At 39.8% G+C, this 24,552-nt stretch overlaps 1 protein-coding gene across 1 annotated transcript; it reads left to right on the plus strand.

Moving 5' to 3' along the window:
• Positions 1 to 17,660: 17,660 nt before the first annotated feature.
• Positions 17,661 to 23,094, plus strand: LOC133791091 (factor of DNA methylation 4-like). Its single transcript, XM_062228983.1, has 8 exons — positions 17,661 to 17,868; positions 17,997 to 18,051; positions 19,110 to 20,167; positions 20,288 to 20,469; positions 21,006 to 21,074; positions 21,198 to 21,485; positions 22,052 to 22,261; positions 22,495 to 23,094. The coding sequence occupies exons 3-8, from the start codon at positions 19,117 to 19,119 to the stop codon at positions 22,720 to 22,722; spliced, it is 2,028 nt and encodes a 675-aa protein (XP_062084967.1). The 5' UTR covers positions 17,661 to 17,868; positions 17,997 to 18,051; positions 19,110 to 19,116; the 3' UTR covers positions 22,723 to 23,094.
• Positions 23,095 to 24,552: the final 1,458 nt, after the last annotated feature.

A 24,552-nucleotide genomic window follows, 5' to 3' on the forward strand; every position in this document is an offset into this window, starting at 1 on the left:
ATTTCTTCGATGATCCTCTTTGCTTCGGGTGGAGTTACGCACCGTTGTAATGGCATGGAATACCCCCTTCTATATAGCTTTCCGTCCATCATGGTGTATCAGGGAAGCTGATACATTAACTTTCAAGCCTGATTCCGGTCTTTTGGAAGGACACCGGTCTCGAGATATTCCATTATCGGGGTCATCCATGTTGGCTCAGACTCGATCATACATACGTCTTCCTCCTCCGGCTCGTTAATGCTAGGTGCCGAGAGGTGTTCTATGGGGACAACATTTAGTTCATCATTCTCAGCGGAGGTAGCAAGCCGAGCTAAAGCATCTGCATTTGAGTTCTGCTCTCGGGGAACCTGTTCGATCGCATAAAATTCGAAACATTCTAATGCGGATTTTGCCTTCTCTAAGTAAGCTGCCATCCTCATGCCACGAGCCTGGTATTCTCCCAAGATTTGATTAACCACGAGCTGGGAGTCACTGTAGCAATGTATAGCTTTGGCTTTGAGCTCTTTTGCTACACGAAGTCCCGCGAGTAAAGTCTCGTATTTGGCTTCATTATTCGACGCTTTGAAGTCGAATCTCAAGGCAGAATGAAATCTGCTTCCTGCGGGGGTAATCAAAATGATTCCTGCCCCCGATCCATTTTCATTGGATGAGCCATCGACGTATAGTTTCCACAGCTCGTGGGTCGGGGTTATGACTTCGTCGTTGGTCATACCAGTACATTCCACTATAAAGTCCGCCAACGCCTGTGCCTTAATGGTCGTTCTCGGGTGGTAGGTGATCTCGAACTATCCGAGCTCAATAGCCCATTTAAGAAGTCGACCTGAAGCTTCTGGTTTAGACAAGACTTGCCTAAGTGGTTGATCAGTCAACACATGGATGGGATGTGCTTGGAAGTAGGGGCGGAGTTTACGAGATGAATGAATTAGACTAAGCGCTAGCTTCTCCATCAGGGGGTATCTCGATTCTGCCCCCAGTAATCTTTTACTGATGTAGTAAACGGGTCTTTGTACCTTATCTTCTTCTCGAACTAGTATTGCGCTTATTGCGTGTTCAGTGGTGGAAAGGTATAGGTACAGTATTTCTCCCGTTTCAGGTTTTGATAAGATGGGGGGTTCGGTGAGGTGCTTTTTAAGCTCCTGGAATGCCAGCTCGCACTCCGCTGTCCATTCAAATTTCTTTCCTCCCCTCAAAATATTGAAAAACGGGAGACAACGGTCCGTAGATTTCGAAATAAACCTACTTAGGGCCGCCATCCTGCCGGTCAAACTTTGGACATCCTTGTGTCTTCAAGGTGAGGGCATGTCAATCAAGGCCTTGATCTTGTCGGGGTTAGCTTCTATTCCACGAGCGTTCACGATAAAGCCCAAGAATTTTCCTGATGATACCCCAAAAGTGCACTTCTGAGGATTCAGTTTCATGTTATACTTTCGGAGCACGCCAAAGCACTCTTCGAGGTCATCAACATGGTTATTGTTAAGTTGAGACTTGACAAGCATGTCATCAACATAAACCTCCATGTTGTTGCCTATCTGTTCTGAAAACATCATGTTCACGAACCGCTGGTATGTGGCCCCAGCATTTTTGAGCCCGAATGGCATGACATTGTAACAGTATAGCCCCTTATCCATTATGAAGCTCGTATGTTCTTGGTCGGGGGCATGCATGGGAATTTGGTTATATCCAGAATAGGCATCCATGAACGACATCAGTCCATGCCCCGTCGTGGCATCCACGAGCTGATCGATCCTTGGCAATGGAAACAATCCTTTGGGCAAGCTTTGTTGAGGTCTGAGTAGTCAATGCAGGTTCGCCACGTCCCATTAGGCTTTGGGACCAACACCGGATTGGCTACCCAGTCAGGGTAAAAAGCGTCCCTAATAAATCGGTTTGCTTTCAACCTATCGACCTCCTCTTTCAGTGCCTTCTTTCTGTCTTCGTCCAGTTGTCTTCGCTTTTGTTCCTTTGGAGGGAAGCTTTTGTCTATATTCAGCGCGTGGCTAGCTATATTTGGAATTATTCCCACCATGTCCGAGTGTGACCACGCGAAGACATCCTGGTTCTTCTTAAAAAAGCAAATTAGTTGCTATTTTGTCTCATCTTGGAGGTATTTTCCAACCTTCACCTTTTTCGAAGGATTGGTCTCTTCGAGCTGAATTTCTTCGATCACTTCCAAGGGTTCGAGGTCAGCTTTTTCCTCAACCCTTGGATCGATCTCTTGATCAATCTCTAAGACCGTTCCGTCTCTGTTTTGAATGATGGCGAGTGCTTGTGCGCTCGTCTGTTTCTTTTCTCTCAAGGAAATGTTGTAGCATTCCCTCCCAGCCAATTGATCTCCCTTTAATGTTCCAACATCGCTTGGGGTCGGGAACTTAAAGGCCAGATGCCTTACCGATGAGACTGCCCCCAGCCCAACCAGGGCGGGTCTTTCGAGTAGAACATTGTAGGCTGAAGGTAGATCCACTACCACGAATTCCATCATCTTAGTTGTCGAGACTGGATAGTCTCCTAAGGTTACGGGGAGCTCGATGGAGCCCATGCAGGCGGTTCCTTCTCCTGAAAAGTCGTATAAAGTAGTTGCACATGCTTTCAGGTCACGAAGGGAGAGTCCCATCTTCTCGAGGGTTGCTTTATAGAGGATGTTAACTGAGCTCCCATTGTCTATAAGAACTCGGTGGACCCTCTTATTTTCCAGCTGGAGAGTGATGACCAGCGGATCATGGTGAGGAAACTGAACATGGGACGCGTCTTCCTCAGTAAAAGTGATTGGTTGGGATTCAATTCTCTGACTTTTTGGAGCTCTAGGTTCGGGTTCGTAGGGAGACCCATCCCCGGTCTTTAGCTCGTTAACATATCTCTTTTGGGCATTTCTGCCCGTTCCTGCGGGGTGAGGCCCTCCCGAGATGGTTATCACATCCTCTCCATCAATCGGCAGGGGCCTATCCTCTTCCCGAGTTCGAGAATTATTGTTTGGTGCGGGCTGCGATGCGACAACTCTTTGGTTCGCGGTCGCCTGATTACTACTTTGGTTCTTGACATATTGTCTAAAGTAACCCTTCGAGATCAATCCTTAGATCTCGTCTTTCAGCTGTCGACATTCATCGGTAGTATGCCCGATGTCTCTGTGAAATCGGCAATACTTGCTTGAATCCCTCTTGGACTTTTGATTTCTCATCGGGTCTGGACGCCTAAAGGGGACCTAGTTTTCATTGGCCAGGTATATGTTCTCCCGAGACTCGTTGAGCTCGGTGTACACTCTATACACGGAGAAATATCTCTCCCCCTTCTTTTTCTTTCCTCCTTCGGCCTCGGGGTTACTTCCTTCGTTCTTTTTTCTCTTGGAAGGGTTTTCCACAGCAGGCTTTGAAGCTTCTGGGTCCGCTGAGGTTGAGGCAGAGTTTACATTTATCGTTGTAGTTTCGAGCTGGGAAGTCACATTAAGTGTCGACCTCGCTTCCTCTACATTGACAAACCTCTGTGCTCGTCTATTAAACTCGGTTAGGGACCTCACCGGTTTTCCTTGCATATCATCCCAGAGGGCGCTTCCTGGCATTACTCCAGCCTGGACAGCCATTAAGTGTCCACTATCATCCACATTCCGAGCTCGGGCGACTTCCAAGTTAAACCTTGTAAGGTAACTTTTTAATGTTTCGCCTAGTTGTTGCCGAACATTAGTTAGGGTTGACGCCTTAGGTCGAACCCCCATCATGGCTTTGAACTGCTTTTTGAAGTCTTTAGACAGCTGCTCCCATGAGGTTATTGAATGTCTTTTATATTTTTCGAACCAGCTTTTAGCTGGTCCTGTCAATGATGCTGGAAATAACATGCATTTGAGCTCGTAACCCACGTTACTGGCTCTCATTATGGTGTTGAACGTACTCAGATGACTATATGGGTCAGTTTTTCCCTCGAACGTCGGGACGTGAGGGATCCGAAACCCTTGTGGAAATGGGGTGTTGGAAATATGGGGAGCAAACGGTTCAAGCTCCTCATCAGAATCTTCATATCGATCATGCTCTTGCTCGTTTTTCAAAAGCCTGAAAGCCTTCTCCAGCTGATCGATTCTCTCTTGGACTGGGTCTGCGAGAGGCAAAGTTTGGAATCGGTTGTCGTCGATCACAATTCCAGGCTCGCATCTCCGTAAAGAATCTTTATGCCTATTCAAGCAATCCCTCAGGTCCGGATTTATCGGGTCAACATTACCCCGACTCTGATTCAGGTGTTCTCGCAGGTCGGGGCGATTTCTGCGGCTTCCAGTATTCTTAGAACCTCGGTCATGTTTGCTGACCGACCTGGTGTCTCCAGAATCATCGCTGGTAACACTCGTCGTATAGTTATTTCGAGATGGATTTCTTCCATGCCGCCTCGTCTCCACTGTGCGAGACCGGGATGTTTGACTTCTTTCTGATGGGGCGCCTCTCTGTTCCTGGAAAGTTCCCCTATTTCCTTGTCTCATTTCCGCATGCCTTTCGTTCTGATCTCGAACTGGTTGTGTATTCCTGCGAGGAGGCGAAGGGTATCTTATTGGTGATGGAGGGAACCGTATGGGCGACGGTGGCTGCCACCCATTTCGCAGCCTAGATGGTCCGGAGTTTGCCCGAGATGGGTTGGTTGCATGTGGTGCATTCCCAGGGGCTTGAGTCAGAGCCTCTACAGGGGCTCGGTTGTTCTCAGTTTCCCCAGGTTCTTCCACAGGTGGATTAACCGGGGCCCTAGCCCGAGTACTCCTCTGGGGCCTAGGTGGAGCGGATGGCTCTGCGGGTGCTGGAGGTTGAGCCGGCCTCCTCGTGGCAGCATTTTTTCATGGACGCCCACGGGGTCTACGGGGAGGAACGTGTATGTCCCTTGGAGGAGGAGCTTGGTCTTCACGTGGAGGCGGGGGCTGAGCCACCTGCGCCTCTGCGGCTATCCTTGCCAACTCCTCATTCCGTTTGTTGGCCTCTGCCAACTGTTGTTTCAGTTGCCGGTTCTCGAGTTCCACAATAGGAACATATCACTCAGGATTGTAGTACATATCCTCATCTCTTGGTGGAGGAGGTGGTCCCCTAGAATCGGAGGATCCACTCCTTTCTTCAACATCTGGGTTTTCCATTGGCTATTTCCCAGGACGTCTTGGATAATTCTCTTCAGGTGTATTCTGATTATTAGTGGCCATGACTTTTTCAGGAATGAATGCTTAAGGCTCTCAATGAAAGCACCAAACTGTTGACGCCGTTTTTCGTCAACAGTGAAAGACGAGCACGTAAACAATAATTAGTAATGGCCAATAAAAATATGATAATACAAACACGATTTTTTATGTGGTTCAGCAGTTAAATCTGCCTAGTCCACGAGTCTTTCTTATTAAGACTTAATGATGAATTCTCCAGAGTTTTCTTTAGGCTCACAAAAGTTCGATCCCTTACAATAGTGCATGACCTCTCTATTTATAGAGAAGATTGCAGAATACTATCCCACATATTTCGGGTAGTTACTCTATATTTGCAAATAGATTAAATGGCATTAAATGCCTGCAATCTGATGTAAAAGGAAACGTCCCCTGAAGACCAGGGAGCATATAACTAATAAAATAATATCCCCTGATTGTAGCGGATTTTCAGCAATAAATGTAGACCACGTCTCTTTATAGATGACTCATTGGGATATTCCAAGTTATTATCCCATATTATCAAGGCCATATTCTCCCATGTTTCTTACTGGCTTTCGAGCCATAACACATCCCGAAGTCACGTTGCTTCGAGCTCGTACGCACATCAGGCTCGGATCCCCTGATCCGAGGTCATCCTTGAGAACAGATGTACCTCGGGGTCTACCTTTCGATCTTGTGAGGATTTCGAGGCTACCATCTTCGAAGTCGTCTCGGCTTCGCCAGCTCGATGTTTATATTTCGAATCATATTCCAGACCTTACGAGTTCATCCATTATGAACCCAGATTTCGAGGTCACAATTTTCATGGCTCGAAATCTGGGTATAACACACTTAAATCACCTTATTTCACTAATAAGCTCCAGACCAATAAAAAGTTAAGTTATAAAAAACAGTTGACAAAATCATGGAAGTAAGATTAGTAGAAAATGAATATATATATACTTATGCTTGCTCAAAATAAAGAAACAAGCAAACCAATCAACCATCCAATATGTTGAAAGTATTGATCAAACTTTCTCATATCATATTCAACAGTTTCTTATATATAAATATATATCTTCAGGCGAACAGGTGCTCTCTGGTTTCTCCATGGCGAGACACAAGAAGAGCAACCCAAAGCCAGCTGCTAAATCGAAGGTGGCTGATTCTCCAGTGTTCCACGAGACGGTTGGAGGTCAGCATTCTGAGGTCGATGAAGCTATTCCGGAGGAGATGGAAGAAGTTTTTACTGATTCGATGTTGGATTTTCCAGAATCTGGATTTCAAGGTCCTTCTGACTTTGACGGAACATCAGTTGGAGGTAGGAAATTAGACGATGTAGATGAGGAGATGACTGAGAATGTAGGTAATTTTCAAAGCCAGGCAAGGGATAAATGGTCTCAGTTCAGATCCTTGCTTCCTAATCAAGGAGAGGCAAAACTCAGGTTTGAGGAACCAATTGTTCAAGAGGGCCAACGAATTGCTCAAGTCGACTTGGATGAGGTCCAAATTGAAAGTTTATTCTGGAGTTCAGCGGTGGTTTGTCAGGTACTTGGGGCTAACCCTCCGTTTGCTGTTTTCGAAGGTTTTATCAAACGGATATGGGGTAAACTTGGCATTGAGAGAATTTCTAGGTTGAATAATGGGCTCACACTTGTTAATTTTCGTGATGAAGTCACTAGGGATTTGGTTTTGGAAGCTGGGGTGCTACATTTTGACAGGAAGCCAGTGATAGTGAAGCCTTGGTCTGCCGATTTAGACACTCTAAAGGCAGTGAAGTCAGTTCCTGTATGGGTTAGATTGCCAGGTCTTGGGCTGCAATATTGGGGTACTAAGTGCTTGAGTGCTCTTATGAGCACGATTGGGGTACCGATCTTGGTAGATAAAGTAACGAAGGACAGATCTATGATGCAGTTTGCTAGAGTTTTAGTGGAGAAAGAACTTTCGGAGGATCTCCCTAAATCGGTTCAACTTCTCAATGAGAAAGGGCAGCTAATGGAGCAACTTCTGGAGTTTGAGTGGTTTCACACCCAGTGTAGAGGGTGTAAAGTGTATGGCCATACTGAAAGAATGTGTAATAAGAAGCCATCTGAGATTTGGAGGCAAAAAACCAGAATTGGAGAGGATGAGGCCAGGCAAGTCCCTGTGAATCAGACGGTTGTTTCAGAGGTCAAAGAGGCAGTGAATCCTGAGACTAGGCCTTATGTTGCAGTGAATGGGAATGAGGATACTGAGACTCATACTGTGAGTACTAAGGAGTTGGATAAGCCCCATGAGAGTTCAAAGCAAACTGTTCCTGAATCGTCTATTGTAAACCAGACTCGGACACCAGTTACTAAGACCAATGATGGAGGTATTTCGGACTGGGTTACCCCTAAATGGGTTGGAGGGAATAAGAAGGCTATCCATAGGGCAAAGAACACTTTGTCGAATTCCTATAGTGCTTTGCAAGATAAGGTTATGGAGGTTGCAAATTTGGGACTAACATCAACAAGTTTGTTGCATGGAGAATCACAACATTCTTAGTTGGAATGTTAGAGGTATTAATAAGGGGGAGAAACAGAAATTTCTGAGCTCCTTTTGTTTTGTTAATAAAATTGGTATAGGTGCCTTGTTGGAGACCAAACTTCGGGGTGATAAGATTAAGAAGATGATGCAATCTTTTTTCAGAGGCTGGAGTTTTTTTTCTGGTTCAGTTTCAGAAGGCAGATTGTTGCTTATTTGGTAGCAAAACTTGGTGTCTGTAGATGTTCTTAAAGAAACCGACCAGTTACTTCAAGCTTATGTCAAGGGTATAAGGACTAATAAATCGTTTTGTGTGACGTTTGTTTATCGTAGAAATTCAATTGAGGAAAGAATGGCTCTTTGGAGGGATTTGACTTAGAGCTGTAAATACGGGCCGGGCTTTTGAGCACGGCACGAAACCGGCACGAACCCGGGAGGCACGAGCACGACACGGCATGAAAAAATATGGGCTTCGGCCGGCACGGCACGAAAAAATATGGGCTTGGGCCAGGCACGGCACGACACGAGCTTAGCACGGCACGGCACGACAAGCCCGAAGGTACGACACGAAAGCACGAACAAACTAGCCCGAAAGCACGACACGATAAAAAACCCGATATTTTGACATTAATAATCATAATAAATTTTTATTTGTCAATAATTAATAAATTAAAATGATAATATATGTCTTATTTTTCTCAATGTTTATATTTTTATAATTATATTAATTTATTTTAAGATTTGTTAGTTAAATTTTTAGCATTTATTAGTAGGTATTAAAATTCTAATAATTATCTTTGATATAATTTTGTGTAAAATATTGTTAAAAAGTATATAAAAATATCTAAAATTATAATTTAAACAAAGAAATGTATTTGGTTTGGTGGTAAGTCCATTGATGGTTAAAGAGGAGGTGGAGGGTTCAATTCTCCATCCTCACATTTTTTAGCAAAAAAAAAAAGTGGGCATAAAAGTGGGCCCAAATTTGGGCCAGAATATAGAAAGTGGGCCGACCCGAATAAGGAAAGTGGGCCGGCCCGACTTGGGCCCGACACGGCACGAGCACGGCACAACATGGGTCGGGCTCATGGGCCGTGTTGGGCTTACTCTTTCAAAAATGGGCTGGCCCGGCCCGGCACGAATTGAATATGGGCCGGGCCCGGCCCGAATTTTTTGGAGGCACGAAAATGTGGGCCGGGTTAAGCCGGGCCGGCCCACATTTACAGCTCTAATTTGACTAATCTTTGTTTTCTAGCTGCTGCGTGGCTGTTAACTGGAGACTTTAATGCTGTTTTTGAGAGTGCGGACAGAGTAGGTGGTCGTGCTATATCTTCCCTTGAATTATCTGATGCTCAAAATTGGAGGGCCTTGGGGTTAGTTGATGAATTGCGTGCTAGAGGGTCTCATTTTACTTGGACTAATAAACAGGCGAATGATGACCGAATTTACTCGAGATTGGATAGAGCTTTTAAGAATGAAGATTGGTTGGACATTTTCCCTCAATCTGAGGCTGTGTTCAACTGGGATCTTCATTCTGACCATTGCTACTGCATTATCAAACCAGAAGTTTCTGTTAACTGTGGTGTTAAACTTTTCAGGTTCTTCAATGTAATGCCCCAAATTTCCTAATAAGGTTTAGGACCTTGATTAGGAGGCCGGGAGGGCCATAATTGCTTTATTATGCTATTTAATGATAATATGCATGTTTAGGTGTATTAAATATGCATGTGAACCCATTTGTGATTAATTGGGTGATTTTCATATTTTGGCCATTTCGGGCATTTTTGGCATATATGTGAAATGGGCGTGGTGCTTTGTTATTATCTGGTTATGCCAGGATCACCCAGCACAAGACGATCCTAGGAGGTAAGCTAGTGGGAAAATCACAACGGGATTTAAGCTTGACTTGGAGTAAGTCAAGGGGTATTTAGAGCATTACCGGGTTATTGGGTAATGGGAATTAATATTTGATGATAAATTGAGAGTTAGTAAGACTAGGGGGAAATTCTGGAAGTTTTGACTATAATGTCCCCGGGGGTGTTTTCGGGACCCCAAGCATTATGTTTTATTGGAAGCTACTTAAGCTTGAAGTAACCTTTTAAGAAATAAAAAGAACGTTCTGTACGTTCTCTCTCCCTAAAGTTCCCTTTTCGTTTCCGATTGCGTTTTTGAAGATAACTTGAGTTCTAGGACTCAGAATCAAGCAAGGATCGAGGCATAGCAATCCTAAGGAGAATTAGAAGCTTATTAGTCGAAGGATTTAGTTGGAAACAACTCAATCGGAGGTAATTCAAGTTTGAAGTTTGAAGTTTATAAAAGTTTTTAAGCTTGAATTGGACTTTGTGAATCGTTGAGTTTTTAGTTTGTTTGAACCTCGGGTTTTGGTGGTTTTGGACCATTGGGGAGTTTGGGAACTTTGATTTAATGATTTGGGAATGTTTAGACATGTTTTTGGGAGGTTTTAAAAGGTTAAAACGAAGGGAAAATGGCTGCCCCGAAGTTGGGCCGCGGCCCTGTTCTTGGGCGCCGCGGCCCTTGCTCGAAGAAGCAGGTGTCAGGATTTGGCCTTGCTGGGCGCCGCGGCCCTTGATGGAGGGTGCCGCGGCCCTAGCCTCAGAGAACCCTGGGGGCCGCGGCCCAAGGTGCTAGGGCCGCAGCCCTTGCCCTGTTTTCACCCCATTTGCTCGTTTTGACCCCGGAAACATGGTTTTAGGCCTCGGGATCATTCCTACTACCCGGATTAGTGAGGATTGATGTCTTGGAGGCTAAGTTTTAGTTCAAGGGTTGATTTTAGAACTTGAACTCATTGGGTTACCATTTGTGGTTGTGACTAGGTTAACACTAGAGGCTTGGAATCAGGATCGTTCTTGTGGCTCGTTTGTTGGTAACCTGTGCTTGGACCCAAGGTAAGAAAATTGCACCCCATGTGTGACATGCATGGTTATGAATGATGCATGTTGAATGTTTAAATGTAAACATTGATAGCATAACGAATGTTTGGCGATCTTGCCCATTTGCATATGATTATTGTTGAGGCATGCTGAATGATTAAGTGTGATGCATGTGATGCACGAGAAACATGTGATTAGGGCATGCCATGAACGATGAATATGAGATTGGTCAGAGCTTGAGTCTCTGTGCTTGTGCATGATTATAATTATGCTAGCAACTGTTTAGTAAGCATGCTGAATGCCCTATTCTTGGATAATTGGCATATGATACTCATTGATAGCATTGCTTACTCATGCATGGCTCTGACTAATTAGTCAGATTTGGCAAAGGTGTTAGTATCAACTGTGAATCTGTGACTTATTAGTTAGGTTCAGCAGTGGTACTGGGCACTGGTCACGCACTGACTAATTAGTCAAATTTGGCAAATGTGTTAGTATCAACTGTGAAGCCGTGACTCACTAGTCAAGTTCTGCAGTGGTACTGGGCACTGGTCACGCACTGACTAATTAATCAGATTTGGCAAAGGTGTTAGTATCAACTGTGAAGCCGTGACTCACTAGTCAGGTTCGGCAGTGGTATTGGGCACTGGTCACATTGTGCTAACTCACTAATCATGACAACCCTAGTGTGTAGTGCAAGCTATGTTGATTGGACCTAATCGACCCTCTGCATTGAATGACTCAAAGAGCATTAATGCAGGACCGACCTCAAGTTCGATGAATATAAACAAGCATTTATCTAGCCAAGGGCTAGCCATGTAGAGCCATTGCGTGAAATGGGCACTGGGCCCCTAGTGACCTGGTTGTCAGTCACTCAGTATGGTTTACCAGAACCTCAAGTGATATTCACTCGTCTAATCAGAGCTATGGGCTCTGCATGATCATTTTGATCATCGTATGCATGGCTTGGGCACTGAGGCCCCTAGTGACTTGCTTGTTGGTCACTCAGCATGGTTTATCGGAACCTCTAGTGTTATGACACTCATCTGATTAGGATTGACTTGATAGTCCTCCAATCAGAAGGCCAGGATTTCTTATCCTGGATACCCCAGCATCTATTTGAATTCATTTGCATGCTGAATAGAGCTATGAATGCTAGGCATGCCAGCTATGATTTGATATCATAAGATGATTGTTTATGAGCATATGAGTTTTCTTGCTGGGCTTCGGCTCACGGGTACTTTGTGGTGCAGGTAAAGGCAAAAGGAAGCTGGACCATCCTTGAGTTAGAGAGCTTAGGTGATGACGTGTACATATGCAGCTGCTCGACCAATACTTGGGCGAGGTTTGAAAGTGGAATTGGGGCTGAACCCTGTTTTGCTGCTTAGAACGGCCTAATGTAAATATTCTTTTGTAATAGACTCTGAAATTATATTTTTTGGATTCCAATGTATACAGTAAACGTTCTAGTGAAACGTTATTCCTTAACCAAAGTTTTTAACCCCTAAACCGCTAATCATACTTAGTTACACGTTTGTGGCCAAATGACTCGATTAGCGAGTTTAGCACTGTTTGCAATGTGCACTGTAGCGGTCCCTGGAGTTGGGGCGTTACATTCAATATGTGGACAAATCATGAACATTTTAAGACTACTGTCATGCAAAGCTGGTGTAAACCTATACGAGGGACTGGGCTGGTTCGTATCTGTAAAAAACTGAGCCGGCTTTAGTTGGTGCTTCGAAAGTTTAACAGGCATATCATGGGGGATGTTGCCCAGAATTATATGTTGGCTAAGGAGAAGTTCCAGGCTGCCCAACTTTCCCTGCAGAGTGATCCTCACTCGGTTAATCTTCAAAGACTTGAAGCTGCAGCAAGTGACAAGTTGGAGTACCATGCCAGAATTTATGAGAGTTTCCTGAGACAGAAAAGTAAAATGGACTGGCTGCGGTTTGGTGATGACAACATGTCTTATTTTCACGCCTGTTTAAAGCAAAGGAGAGCCTTTAACTGTATCACTTCTGTAGTAACTGAATCTGGTCAGAGTATTGAAAACTTTGATGCTGTTGTTGATCATTTTGTGACTCATTTCCATAAAATTATGGGAAGCAAGAGCATGGCCTCTAGATCTATTCAGAAATCCTGTTTTGAGCTCGGTCATAAACTGACCCTGGAACAACAGGTTAGCTCAGTAAAGCCATTCTCTACCAAGGAAGTTAAGAGATGCGTTTTTTAGCATTAACTCTATTAAAAGTCCGGGGCCTGATGGGTTTGGCTCGGGCTTTTTCAAAATACTTTGGAGCAAGTTAGAGGCTGAAATCTCAGCATCTATTCTGGATTTCTTTGAGTGTGGTAATATGCCAGAGGAAGTTAATAAGGCTACTATTTCCTTGATCCCTAAAATTGAGACTCCTTCTTGGGCAGCGGATTATAGGCCTATTGCTTGTTGTAATTCTATTTACAAATGCATTTCTAAAATGCTTTGTAGTAGATTGGCATCGGTGCTTCCAAGTCTGGTCCATCAAAATCAAGGAGCCTTTGTTAAAAACAGGTTATTGGCGCATAATATTCTTAATCTTCAGGATATTATTAAAGGCTATAAGAGGAAAAACATTTCCCCTAGGTGTGTTTTGAAAATTGATTTGAGCAAAGCCTATGATATGTTAGATTGGAATTTTTTGGAGGATATTCTCACTGAATTATGTTTTCCGGTTAAATTCATCAATTGGGTCATGGCTTGCTTGAAGGATCCAACCTATTTAATTCTTATGAATGGGAAGGTTCAAGGGGAGTTTAGAGGTCGGAAGGGGCTAAGGCAAGGGGACCCGATTTCTCCTTTGTTGCTTGTTTTAGCTATGGAATACTGTACCCGATTACTTAGGCAAGCTTCCATGGACAAGGGGTTCCGGTTTCATCCTAAATGTAAGCACCTTAAAATTGTCAATCTCTGTTTTGCAGATGACTTGGTCATTTTTTGCAAGGGGGTCAATAGTTCGGTTCAGATTATAAGGGAGAGCTTTAATGCGTTCTGTTGTGCTTCTGGTTTGACTGCCAATAAGGACAAATCTCAGGTTTATTTTGGTGGTGTGGCTGAAAAAGAGACTCAAAAATTGCTTGAGGGGCTCCGATTCACTTAAGGTCATTTCCCCCTAAAATATTTGGGAGTTCCTCTTCGAACAACAAGATGGAAGGCTGGTGATTGTTCTCTCATTATCAAAAAGATCCAGTCTAAATTACATACTTGGGCGAGTCGTCATCTATCTTTTGCGGGGAGGGCACAATTAATCAACTCGGTGCTTCTGAGTATAAGATCTTTTTGGATGAGTATTTTCATCCTCCCTAAGAGTGTCACCAAGGAGGTGGATCGGCTTTGCAGAAAATTCCTTTGGGGAGTTAAGGACGGTAATATTCAGCGAAGTAAGATGCACTTTACTGCCTGGGATCAGGTTTGCTTGCCTAAATGCATGGGTGGTCTTGGCTTCAAGGATAGTTGTACATGGAATAAAGTGCTTCTTGCCAAGTATATTTGGGCTGTATCTTCTAAGCAAGATATTCTTTGGGTTAAGTGGGTGGATTCTATCTACCTAAAGGGTCAAGATTTCTGGCATTATAGAGTTCCTCAGGATGTGAGTTGGTATTGGAGAAGGTTGGCTAAGCTTAGAGATGATTTCCCTGCTCCTAGACTTGATGAGGCAGTCCATCATAGCAAACTTTGTCTGAAAATTCTGTATCACAGGTTACTTAACAAAGACAGAGTTATCTTTGCGAATGTGGTTTGGAACTCTTTGACTATGCCTAAGCACAGATTCATTCTTTGGCAGGCTACCTTGGGCCATCTGTTGACTCGAGATAAGCTCAGTCTTTGTCATTTGGAGCTGCCTTCTGTGCTCTGCCCGGTGTGTGAAGATGAGCAAGAGTCTCACTTTCTTCTTTTTTTTTAGTGCCCTTTTTCTCGGCAGGTTAGAACCCAGGTGGAGAGTTGGCTGGGTAGTGGTATTTGGCTGAATCAATTTGATGGGTGGTGTTCTTGGATGGCTAGTAAACCGAAGGGGCTGAAGCAATCTGTTGTGTCTACTGCTTTAGCAGCTTCTGTTTACATGGTTTGGAGGAATAGGAACAATTGTATTTTTAAGTTTAGCTCCTTTTCTATGGGCTTTGTTACTAATTTGATCAAATACTTTGTGAGGGATAGGCTTCTTAGTCATACTAAGAAGAATCTTAGGAAAAATGATCTAGCTTTTTTTGATAAAGTTGTTCAAATGTAAGGCTTTGTTTTTGTGAGTTGTCTGGAGTGTTTGTACTTGTTCGGTTTGTTCTCAATATATATTTATTTTTATCAATATATATATATCTTCTATATAATAAATATAATAAGGGTGTAGATAACGAAAATTCTTGGTTTTAACCGTTTTTATTTATTTTTCGTTAATTTTAATAGAATATTCTTATATTTAATAGAATATTTTTATATTTAACGGTGGATTGTAAACATGATTTAAATTTTATTTTTAAGATATTTTACGACGATAATTATTTAAAAATAATAAAACCATCTATTTTATAACTTAAATAAAATTTAATTTAACTTAAATTTAATATTATATTAAACATATAATATATAATCTTTTGTTATTACCGCCAAATTCAAAAACTAGAACAAACATAAACTTAAACAAAAATAAATGAATTAATTAATTAGAATAAGATATTTAAAAAATATTTTATGATAATTTAAATAATTAAATTATATTTGTTGACCACGATTTGGGCCAACGACAAGTAGACGTGAAAACTACAATAAACCTTTAGAGAAAATACGACACTGATAATTTTATAGTGGTTCAACCTCAATATGTTGGTAATAGCCTAATCCACTTAGAGTTGTGATATATAGATCTACACTCAAAATCAGATGAACCTATGTTAACTGAGTTTCTTCAATGTAAATGCAAGAAAATACAAGATTTCTCTCAGAATACAAATGCTCTCTCAGAAAAATCAGAATCTGAAATCCCTTCAATGATGCCATGAGCTCTTTATTTATAGGCTCAGGATCGTACAAATCGAAACCCCTCATAATCGGGATAATTCAGTTGCTTTAACCAATATTTAATTAATAATCAAATTCAAAATATAACAATATGCGATTTCTTTGGGATAATCTGAGACATTCCCGCTGTGGGTACGACTAATTCTAACCGAAGTCGTTACTGAAATTCCGCTGCATAATGATGATCTGCCTGGTCGGCCAACTTCACTCCTTGAAGTGGGACTGGTCGGCCAAAACACCCTTCCGGTTAGGCAAAACTTTTAACTGACTGAATACACTTGATTCCAAGATGACTGGTCGGCCAAAACGAACGACTGGTCGGGCAAAACGACTGACTAGTCGGCCAAAACAGATGACTGGTCGGCCAACACGACTGACTGGTCAGTCAAATATCTTTACCGGTCGGACAGAAATTCTACTAGGTCGGTCAGATCACTTCCAAATCAAATAAATAATTTTCATGTCAGTAATATCACAAGATTAATCTCAAACCTTTGACCTAGCCATTTATTGCCACTTATCACATTTATTGCCACGTCATCGTATTCAAATTTTGGGGATAATATTTATTTAAAAATAATAAATGCATACGTATCATTTTTTTATCTTATAAATTTGTGTGATTATTTGTTTTTTATCTAGTGATTGGAGCTCTTTTTATTCATCAAATTTATCAAAGGGCATTGCGAGATACATTAGGAACTAAAAATAGTTGATGCATGTATACTAATGTCTACAGTGACTTTTTCTATTCTTATTTTATTTCTATTATTAATTTATTTTTAAATATTATTGTAATTTATATATATATGTCATGTAGCTATGTAAATATATATATATTAATATTGTGTTTAGATGTCATATATAATGTAAATATTTATATATATACTATAAAATTACAATTTATTTTATTATATATATATTTTTAAAACATTGAACCCGTTTTATCAAAATGATAGAGAATAATTACAACTTTACAACTAAGCAAACGTACATTGTGAGTAGTTTCTATCTAGTATATATAAATATATCAATCTCATGACTACTTTCCCAAGAGAACAACAAAAAAAATTGTAAAATAAAATTAAAGCTTCAATTAATTAATTGAATTTGGTAAGACTTTTTATGAAATATATGTAGCTCCATATTCAAACTGTGTTGGTGATATATTCATCCATTATATGTACTGATATTCTCTCCATCTAAATTAATGTCGACTATTATAGTTAAGAAGAATTAACTAATTTAATACTACATTATCATATCCATTGACCATTTTTTAACTCATGCAATATTATTGTTCCTTCTTTACGATAGTTTATATATAAATGTATGTATATTAAACTGCAAGTTTCACTAGTACTAAACATGCTCTATTTATTATGGCTGCAATTTCATTTGCCAGCGACAACAACGACAACTAATTCAACTTGATAAGCAGCATGTGAAGCTAGTAGAGTCGTGTATGAGGGAGTTTTAGGGGTGTTTCTACAGTGGAAGCTGGTGTGTTCATCTGCTGTGAGCGGCTGAACGATCCTGATGAGAAGGAGAAGTTACGCCAGGCCACTATACTTAGGATACCGACGTTTGAGCGAATGAGGAAATGTGAGACGAAACAGATTCTTGAGAATGGAAGACTTATTCATAATAAAATTGATTTCAATAAGCTTGGTTGATTGGAGAAGAAGCAAATTATAGAGACTTTTCTTTTTAAAAAAATTAATTTATTGGCCTTCGTATTATTTATTAGAGTCTATCAAATTATTTAAAACTGAATTAATATACATGGAGTGGGGAAAGTCAATCAACCAAACATTTTGGGAGAAAGGGAAAAAAGTGGGCGTCCTGGGAGAAGGAAAAAAATGAGATAGAGGTTTTAATGTATAAATCCTATTAATAAAATAAAAAAAAAAACGTAAAAATGAAAAAAAAAAAAAAAATGGAAATTACCGTATTTGGGGGTAATTTCTCAAAAATAAAAAAACATGCTTTCATGTTTTCATGATCCGCTAGAATCAAGAAAGTTCGAATTTGCAAGTATTGTGGGGCCACAGGAATTAAAAGAAGTTTAATTCCATATCCAGCCGCCCAATTGTCTCGCGAGTATTCTTTTTTTTTTCTTCTTTTTTAACTCGCGATGATGAAGAGCGCGAATAAAATCATTGCTTTGCTCTGTTTGCTATATATGGAAGAACTGAGGCTGAGCAGAGCACGTTTCTTATGGGAGAGCCCTTTGCCCCCTCCACTATCACGGTACCCAGTAGACAGTACAGGCGACGAGTTCTCTCTCTCTAATTCTGGTTTTGACTCTCTCTCTCTCTCACCCCCACTGTTCTTTTACTTTTCTCTCCTTCTCTGAAATGGTAATATGATATAGTCTCGCTCATTCTCATCGTTTTGATTCTAGTTTTGTTGTGTTTGATTGCAGAAAGTGATTTCTAATTAGGAATCTGCTATCGGAAGAGTATTCCATATATCATCAGGTAACGACGATTATTTTTCTGTTTTGTTTTGCGATGGATCGTTGGTGAGGTGATGTGTTTGTTTGCTTGCTTTCTGAGAAAATGCAGGAAAGTTTGAGAGGAGAATTATGTAAAACTAACCATATAAATAAATGCTTTTCAAGTTGTTTTTGAAAATTTGACACCCGAGATATACATTTTTAATATATTTTCCATCTTCCTTCCAAATAATAAGTCTGTCCAGTACTATCTTTTACATTAGAGTATATTTTAGGGCTCGTTTGGTTTTCTTTTTTAAATTATAATATTCTTGAGAAGATCACCATCGTTCATTTCACTATAAAAACGGAGAATCCAAAATATACTCTATAATATTATCAAGCGAAAGCCCTGGCTCCTTGTTTGCTGCTATAATATTCTGATATTTCCACCAAAAGTCTCTTTGATTTTTCAACGAATAAAGAAAATAAAAAATGCGGACTTGTTGCAATGTTGCTGCGTATAAACCTGTTCTCTAAAATTGTTCTTAAATAGCCGAAATAGTTGATTGTGCTATTTACATATTTTGTACTATGTATCCTAATGAATCTAAAGAGGAAAGACAAATTTCTGAGGTTGATGTGTTGGTCTCACTATTTGCTCTTTCAGCTTCAGTTTTTCTTTTTTTTTTTTTTGTGGTAATTTTCACAGTATGACGTGTGTTATCTTAGCCTTGTTTAGCTTTTTTTTTTCTCAAAAATATATATGCAAGAATTTTGAATGATTATGTCTACATTGTTATTGTTATAATTTTTTTTTTTAAAATAACCCTAATTATTGATTTTAAGGTCAGAAGAGACACAAACCTTGTTGTCTTTGACTTCAGCAAGCTAGAAGCTTTAGAGTGGGTTGCAATTTATATTTTAAGCTGTATCAGTATTACCTTTTTCTATTTTAATCTTGAAAAATTAAAAGTTGTTTAAATACGGGAGCACTATGGAGAAAGGAAAATTGAGCCATCTAATTATCTGCACTGGTATTTTTCAAATAATAAGTCTTTTTATTTTAATTTAATTTGGTATGTTTGTCTTCTATTCCAGATTTGTAATGTCTCGAATTCCAGATGAAGAACTAGAATTTAAGTATTATAAACAACTAAAGGATGGTTCTTATAAGGTTAAGGCTTCTGATTCAACATATAGATGCCCATTTTGTCTTGAAAGAAGGAAAATATACTACAAACCGCGGGAGCTAAGATGTCATGCATATGATGTTAGTAGAGGCTCACATAGAAGGGATTTTAAACAGAAAGCTAAGCACTTGGCTCTAGAGCGGTATGTGAAAAGGTATCATGAGGATCGAGTAGAACCAACTCCCAAGTTAAATTCTCGTAGCAGTAAGCTGGAATATCGTATACACGATCGATCAGAGCCAAGTAGCAAGTTAGAATGTCGTACACATGACCGATCAGAGCCAAGTAGCAAGTTAGAATGTCGTACACATGACCGATCAGAGCCAAGTAGCAAATTAGAATGTCGTCAACATCACCGACCAAAACTCATTCCGAACTTGGAATGGCGTAAGCATGATGACGGTGAACTACTTGTTTGGCCTCCTACGGGAATTTTGGCAAACATTCAAACTGAGTTGAAAAATGGGAAATATGTTGGGGAAAGTGGTTCCAAGCTTAGAGATGAGTTAATTGGAAAAGGGTTTAACCCAGTGAAGGTTATTCCTTTGTGGAATTTTTCTGGTCACTCAGGATTTGCAATAGTTGAATTTAGCAACCAATGGACTGGTTTTGAGAATGCAATTGCATTTGAGAAGAGCTTTGAAGCTGATAATTGTGGGAAAATGGCTTTCAGGCTTGAAAAGAATCGAGGGGACAGAATGTTTGGATGGGTTGCTCGAGAAGATGACTACAAATCATCAACCATTTTTGGAGGTCATCTTCGTAAGAATGGGGATTTGAAAAGTGTTTCTGGAAAGGAAGCTGAAGAGAAAAGGAAAGATACAAAGCTTTTAAATAAACTGGCGGAGACCCTAGAAAACAAGACTTTGACGCTCGAAGAGTGGAAAACCAAGTATAAAGAGGCCAGTGTAAGGTATAAGAAGATGGAGGAGCAAAAGGAAAATATGGTTGAAGGCTTCAACGAAAGTATGCTTATCTATATAGCTTTGTTTTTCTTAGTCTGACAACATATTTTTACTTTTAATTGTTCCTTTGTCCATTTGATCACTGCTGTAGCTTATGTATTTCACGTTGTGTTGTTTTTAGAGTTAAGAATAATGCAACAAGAGAACCATGAATACTATGAAGGGCTTTTATCGAGGCATAAAAGAGCTAGTCAAAAATTGAAAATACAGATGGAGGAGCTTGAGTCCCGGGAGAAGCAACTGCAACAACGAGAGTTCCAGGATGATAGTGAGAGAAGGAAAATCCTTGATGAAAAGAAAATGGTAACTTTATGGCACTCTTATTTCTAAGATTACATGGGATAGTTTTTCAAATCAGTATGCAGATTGTACTAAAAAAACTAATAACAATATAGGGAAATCCTTTATTTGGTTGAATAAGACCAAGTATAAAGAAAAATACGGGCTCACATTTTAGGATTTGAGGTCCCTCCCCCCATACACACGCACACATCCTAACTTACTGAGCTAGCTTTAGTTGGCAGCTATGTAGATTGTACTTGTTGGCAGTGATAATAGATTTTCTATTTATCAGGAAACTAAATAATAAAAAAATGTAATGGTAACTAAATTATTTCGTCTTGTACTTATCTAAGTTGACTTTCAATACCTGTTTTAAGTGGAAGAAAAAAGTGGCACTCTATAACTTTTCTTATCATTACCTGTATTGGTTATTCAGTACTTTTTTTAAAAAAAATAAATAACATAATGCTCTTTGTAGCTTATGTCAGTCCCGCGGCCAATGTCAAAAGCTTATTTGAAGTGATCTAATATTCATCGTATGTACTTTTTAATGTTAGATTAAGAAGGCTACTTTGGAGCAAAATAAGGCTGAAGAAAAGATGTTCTGTTTGGCAAAAGAACAACAGGTTTGTTTTCCATTGTTGCACTTAAATTAGAGTTCTCAAGATTATAATAATGTTTTGATAGTAGAATAGAAAATTCTTTCAATCATTTTATTATATTCTTTGGTGATTTATTGGCCATGGCAGAAAGAAAAGGAGAAACTTCGGAAAAAAATCATTGCACTGGAAAAACAACTTGATTCGAAACAAGCTTTAGAGTTGACTATAGAGCGTATGAGAGGAGCTTTAGAAGTAATGAAACATATGGGTGGAGAGGAAGATATGGAGGTCGAAAAGAACATGAAAGAGATTCAAGAACAACTAAACGAAAAGGAAGAAGAATATGAAGGTCTAGAGGCCCTTAACCAAGCACTTGTTATCAAGGAACGTAGAAGTAATGATGAGTTACAGGAGGCTCGTAAGGAGATGATAAAGGTAAGGATCGATTTTCTCTTTTTTTTTTTCGTTTATTCTTGAAGGGGACAAAAGTAGAAACTTGGATTCAGTTTCATCTTTTTACGTATTAACTTCTTGAAAGATGACTTTGATTTTTAGGCTGTCATATACTTGTTCAACCCTTTTGATGTAGGATAAAAATGGCAAGGAATTTGAATAGTTGAGAGTTTTTTAGTTTGAAGCCTTTGTTGTGTCGTTTTCTATTGTTGATGATACTTTTGATGTTGCGTCCTTTAGTTTAAGATACTTTTGTGTTGAGATGTTTGTTTTGATAAGGTTATCTTATGTTTTGAGAAGGCATACAAGGCCTGGAGAACAAAGAGAAGGGAGATGATCATATTTTGTATTTGGGAAGTTATCTTCTCTGAATTTTTCCAGTAAAAGTGGGGTTCATTCCCATCTTCGTTGGAGTTTTCTTTAGCCATGTTGTGGGCTTAAAGCACTTTCCTATCTACTGCATCATCTTTCAATCAGTAATTCATTGTCAGCCCTTTCCTAATCATTTGAGGATGAGTAGGTGCAATGCTAACTTTGTTGCTTCGCAGGGACTGAGAGATTCTTCAAGCCGTGCTTTCATTGGTGTTAAGAGATTAGGAGAGCTTGACATCAAACCAATCCTCACTGCAGTAAAAAGGAAATCTTCTGATGAAGAAGCGGAAGTGAGAGCAACAGAGATATGTTCACTCTGGGATTCCCATATCAGGGATCCTAGTTGGTATCCTTTTAAGATTTCGAACAAGGGAGGAAAACCTGAGGTATGCAAAACGGTGTTAGATTACAATCTTAAAACTTCTTTAGCCCGAGCAGTTAAACACCTGAGTTCAAGAAAATTTCATTTGTGAATATTTCATGCAAACAAATTACTATTTACTATTGTTTTGTTACTTATTTATGTATGCCATTTGAATTGTTGAGTGAGCTTTTCTTGGATATTAGTTGAGTTAGACAATCACACGTTCCTAGCTCTTTAATCTATTGTATTGTGCAGGAAATAATTGACGAAGAGGATGAAAAATTGAACAGCTTAAAGGATTGTGGTGAGGAAGCTTACGATGCTGTGGTTAAGGCCTTGAAGGAAGTGAATGAGTATAATCCAAGTGGTAGGTACCCAATACAAGAACTTTGGAACTTTAAACAAGAGAGGAAGGCACCTTTAAAGGAGGGAGTAGAATTTATACTGAAGCATTGGAAATTGAACAAACGGAAAAAAACTTGAAGCCAGTGATTTCATTTGGGCACTAAATTGACAATTTAGTTATATGTTACTGGATTGTACAAATGGATTTTCTTGCCCCTTTTAGATGACGGATTGGTTGGACTTTTTAGCCCAAGAACCGAGCTACTATACTAGATCGGGCTAAACCATTGTTCATTTGGGCTTTTTGCTTCTGTTTGGCAATGATTTTAGATGGGTAGTTTTGTTGAACACCAATGACCTACACTCCCTAGACTTTGAAGTTTTCAGATCTCACGAGGCATCTACAAGATGTATTTTTTTTTTAATCTTTACAGAAGGTCATAGGCATCTCAATTTTTGTCATCCTTCTATAGACATACATATCACTTAAATCCTAACCAATTTGACATTTGCTTAAGAAGCTCTATATTCCACCTGTTCTTATGATAACATTTCTAGTTTCACAAGTTTTGCAGTTTTTTAAACGCGTGCATCCAACTGATACATACCGATTGGAAGAAAAAGAAGAAGGAAAATAGTGTTGCAATGGGGGGATCCAAAGAATTAATTTTTCTCCATATTAGGAATCCAAAGTTATTTGTCTCCGTAACTTTGACACAAGATGAAAGAAGGTAGAAATCTTACCATCCGCATGTCAAGGGAGCATTAACCCCACCCATGTGCAACTAATTTCTCTGATGTTCAGTTTATACTTAAATGACTATTGTGGACTATAAGAAGGAATCCAGTTCATTCTATAAATGTATATGGGTTTTTCTATTTCACCTTTGAATTCAAGGGTTCAAGCTCAAACACAAAGGAGAACATATATATATATATATGATTTTGAATAAAATTATTGATAGTTATACCTATCAATATTGTTTGGGTTAGAATCTTCTCCCCAAATCTTTTTATCTGATTTTATTTAATTATAAAGTCAATGCATTTTATTTTGTTGATGAAGATCGCCTGAATCATACACATTCTGTTGGCATGGCCAACGACATAAATGTGTTCTTCATTAGAATGAGTTGAGAGAACAAAGGGGGTGTACTTGCAAAAGACACTTTGATTCTTAAGTCAGTACAATGCTCTCTCACTCAATCCTCAATCTATTCATACTTTAACTGAACTAAAATTCAAGACCCCGAAATTCGATCCCTCTTCTACTGTTGATAGAGAAATGACAAATAATAAGGTTAGAGAAGCTTATCGTGATTGGTCCACGTGTTCGACTTCACTTTCTTCCCGCCCTTTTTTCTTCTTCGCATTACGAGCTCATATGCCCATCGATCCTTTCGCTCAGTTTCGACCTTAAGCTCTTCGCGCAGTCCATCTACTTTGAGCTCAGAGCTCATCAACCTATTCAATCACTTTGAGTTCAGAGCTCATCAATCTGTTCAATCACTTTGAGTTTAGCACTCATCAATTTGTGCATTCACACTGAGCTCAGAGCATCAATCTATACAATTATATTGAGCTCTATTAAGACACCTCAACAGTCTTGATTTTCTTACTCTGTTATGCTCTGTTTTGTATTGTAACTAATGGTTATAACCACTCTCTTCTCTCTTCAAGTGTATATATACTCTGCTGTACCTTTTATTCAATAATAATAATACTGTAACGCCCTGGTTACTCCAGAACAGTTACGGTGAACCGGAAATTTGACTTGCTACCCGAGTCCTTTGGTTAAAAACGTGCTTCTAAGTGTTATTATCAGGCTAAGGTGGAAAACCAATAAAAAGGAAATTATATATTTTATTAAGTACATAAAACTGTTCGTGGGCCCATCAAAACTTTTACAAGTTATTTACAACTCAAAATGGTCATTACTGTTTCAAATTTACAAACCCGTCGACCTAT

This window comes from Humulus lupulus, chromosome 7, assembly GCF_963169125.1.
Source record: "Humulus lupulus chromosome 7, drHumLupu1.1, whole genome shotgun sequence".
NCBI classification, from domain to species: domain Eukaryota; kingdom Viridiplantae; phylum Streptophyta; class Magnoliopsida; order Rosales; family Cannabaceae; genus Humulus; species Humulus lupulus.

What these genes read in the sequence shown, in the direction of transcription:
- LOC133791091 (XM_062228983.1), top strand. Translation starts at nt 19,117, where the DNA reads ATGTCTCGAATTCCAGATGAAGAACTAGAATTTAAGTATTATAAACAA. An exon ending in CTCGTAAGGAGATGATAAAG is followed by an intron (nt 21,486 to 22,051) that starts GTAAGGATCGAT and finishes GTTGCTTCGCAG; the next exon opens with GGACTGAGAGATTCTTCAAG. An exon ending in ACAAGGGAGGAAAACCTGAG is followed by an intron (nt 22,262 to 22,494) that starts GTATGCAAAACG and finishes TGTATTGTGCAG; the next exon opens with GAAATAATTGACGAAGAGGA.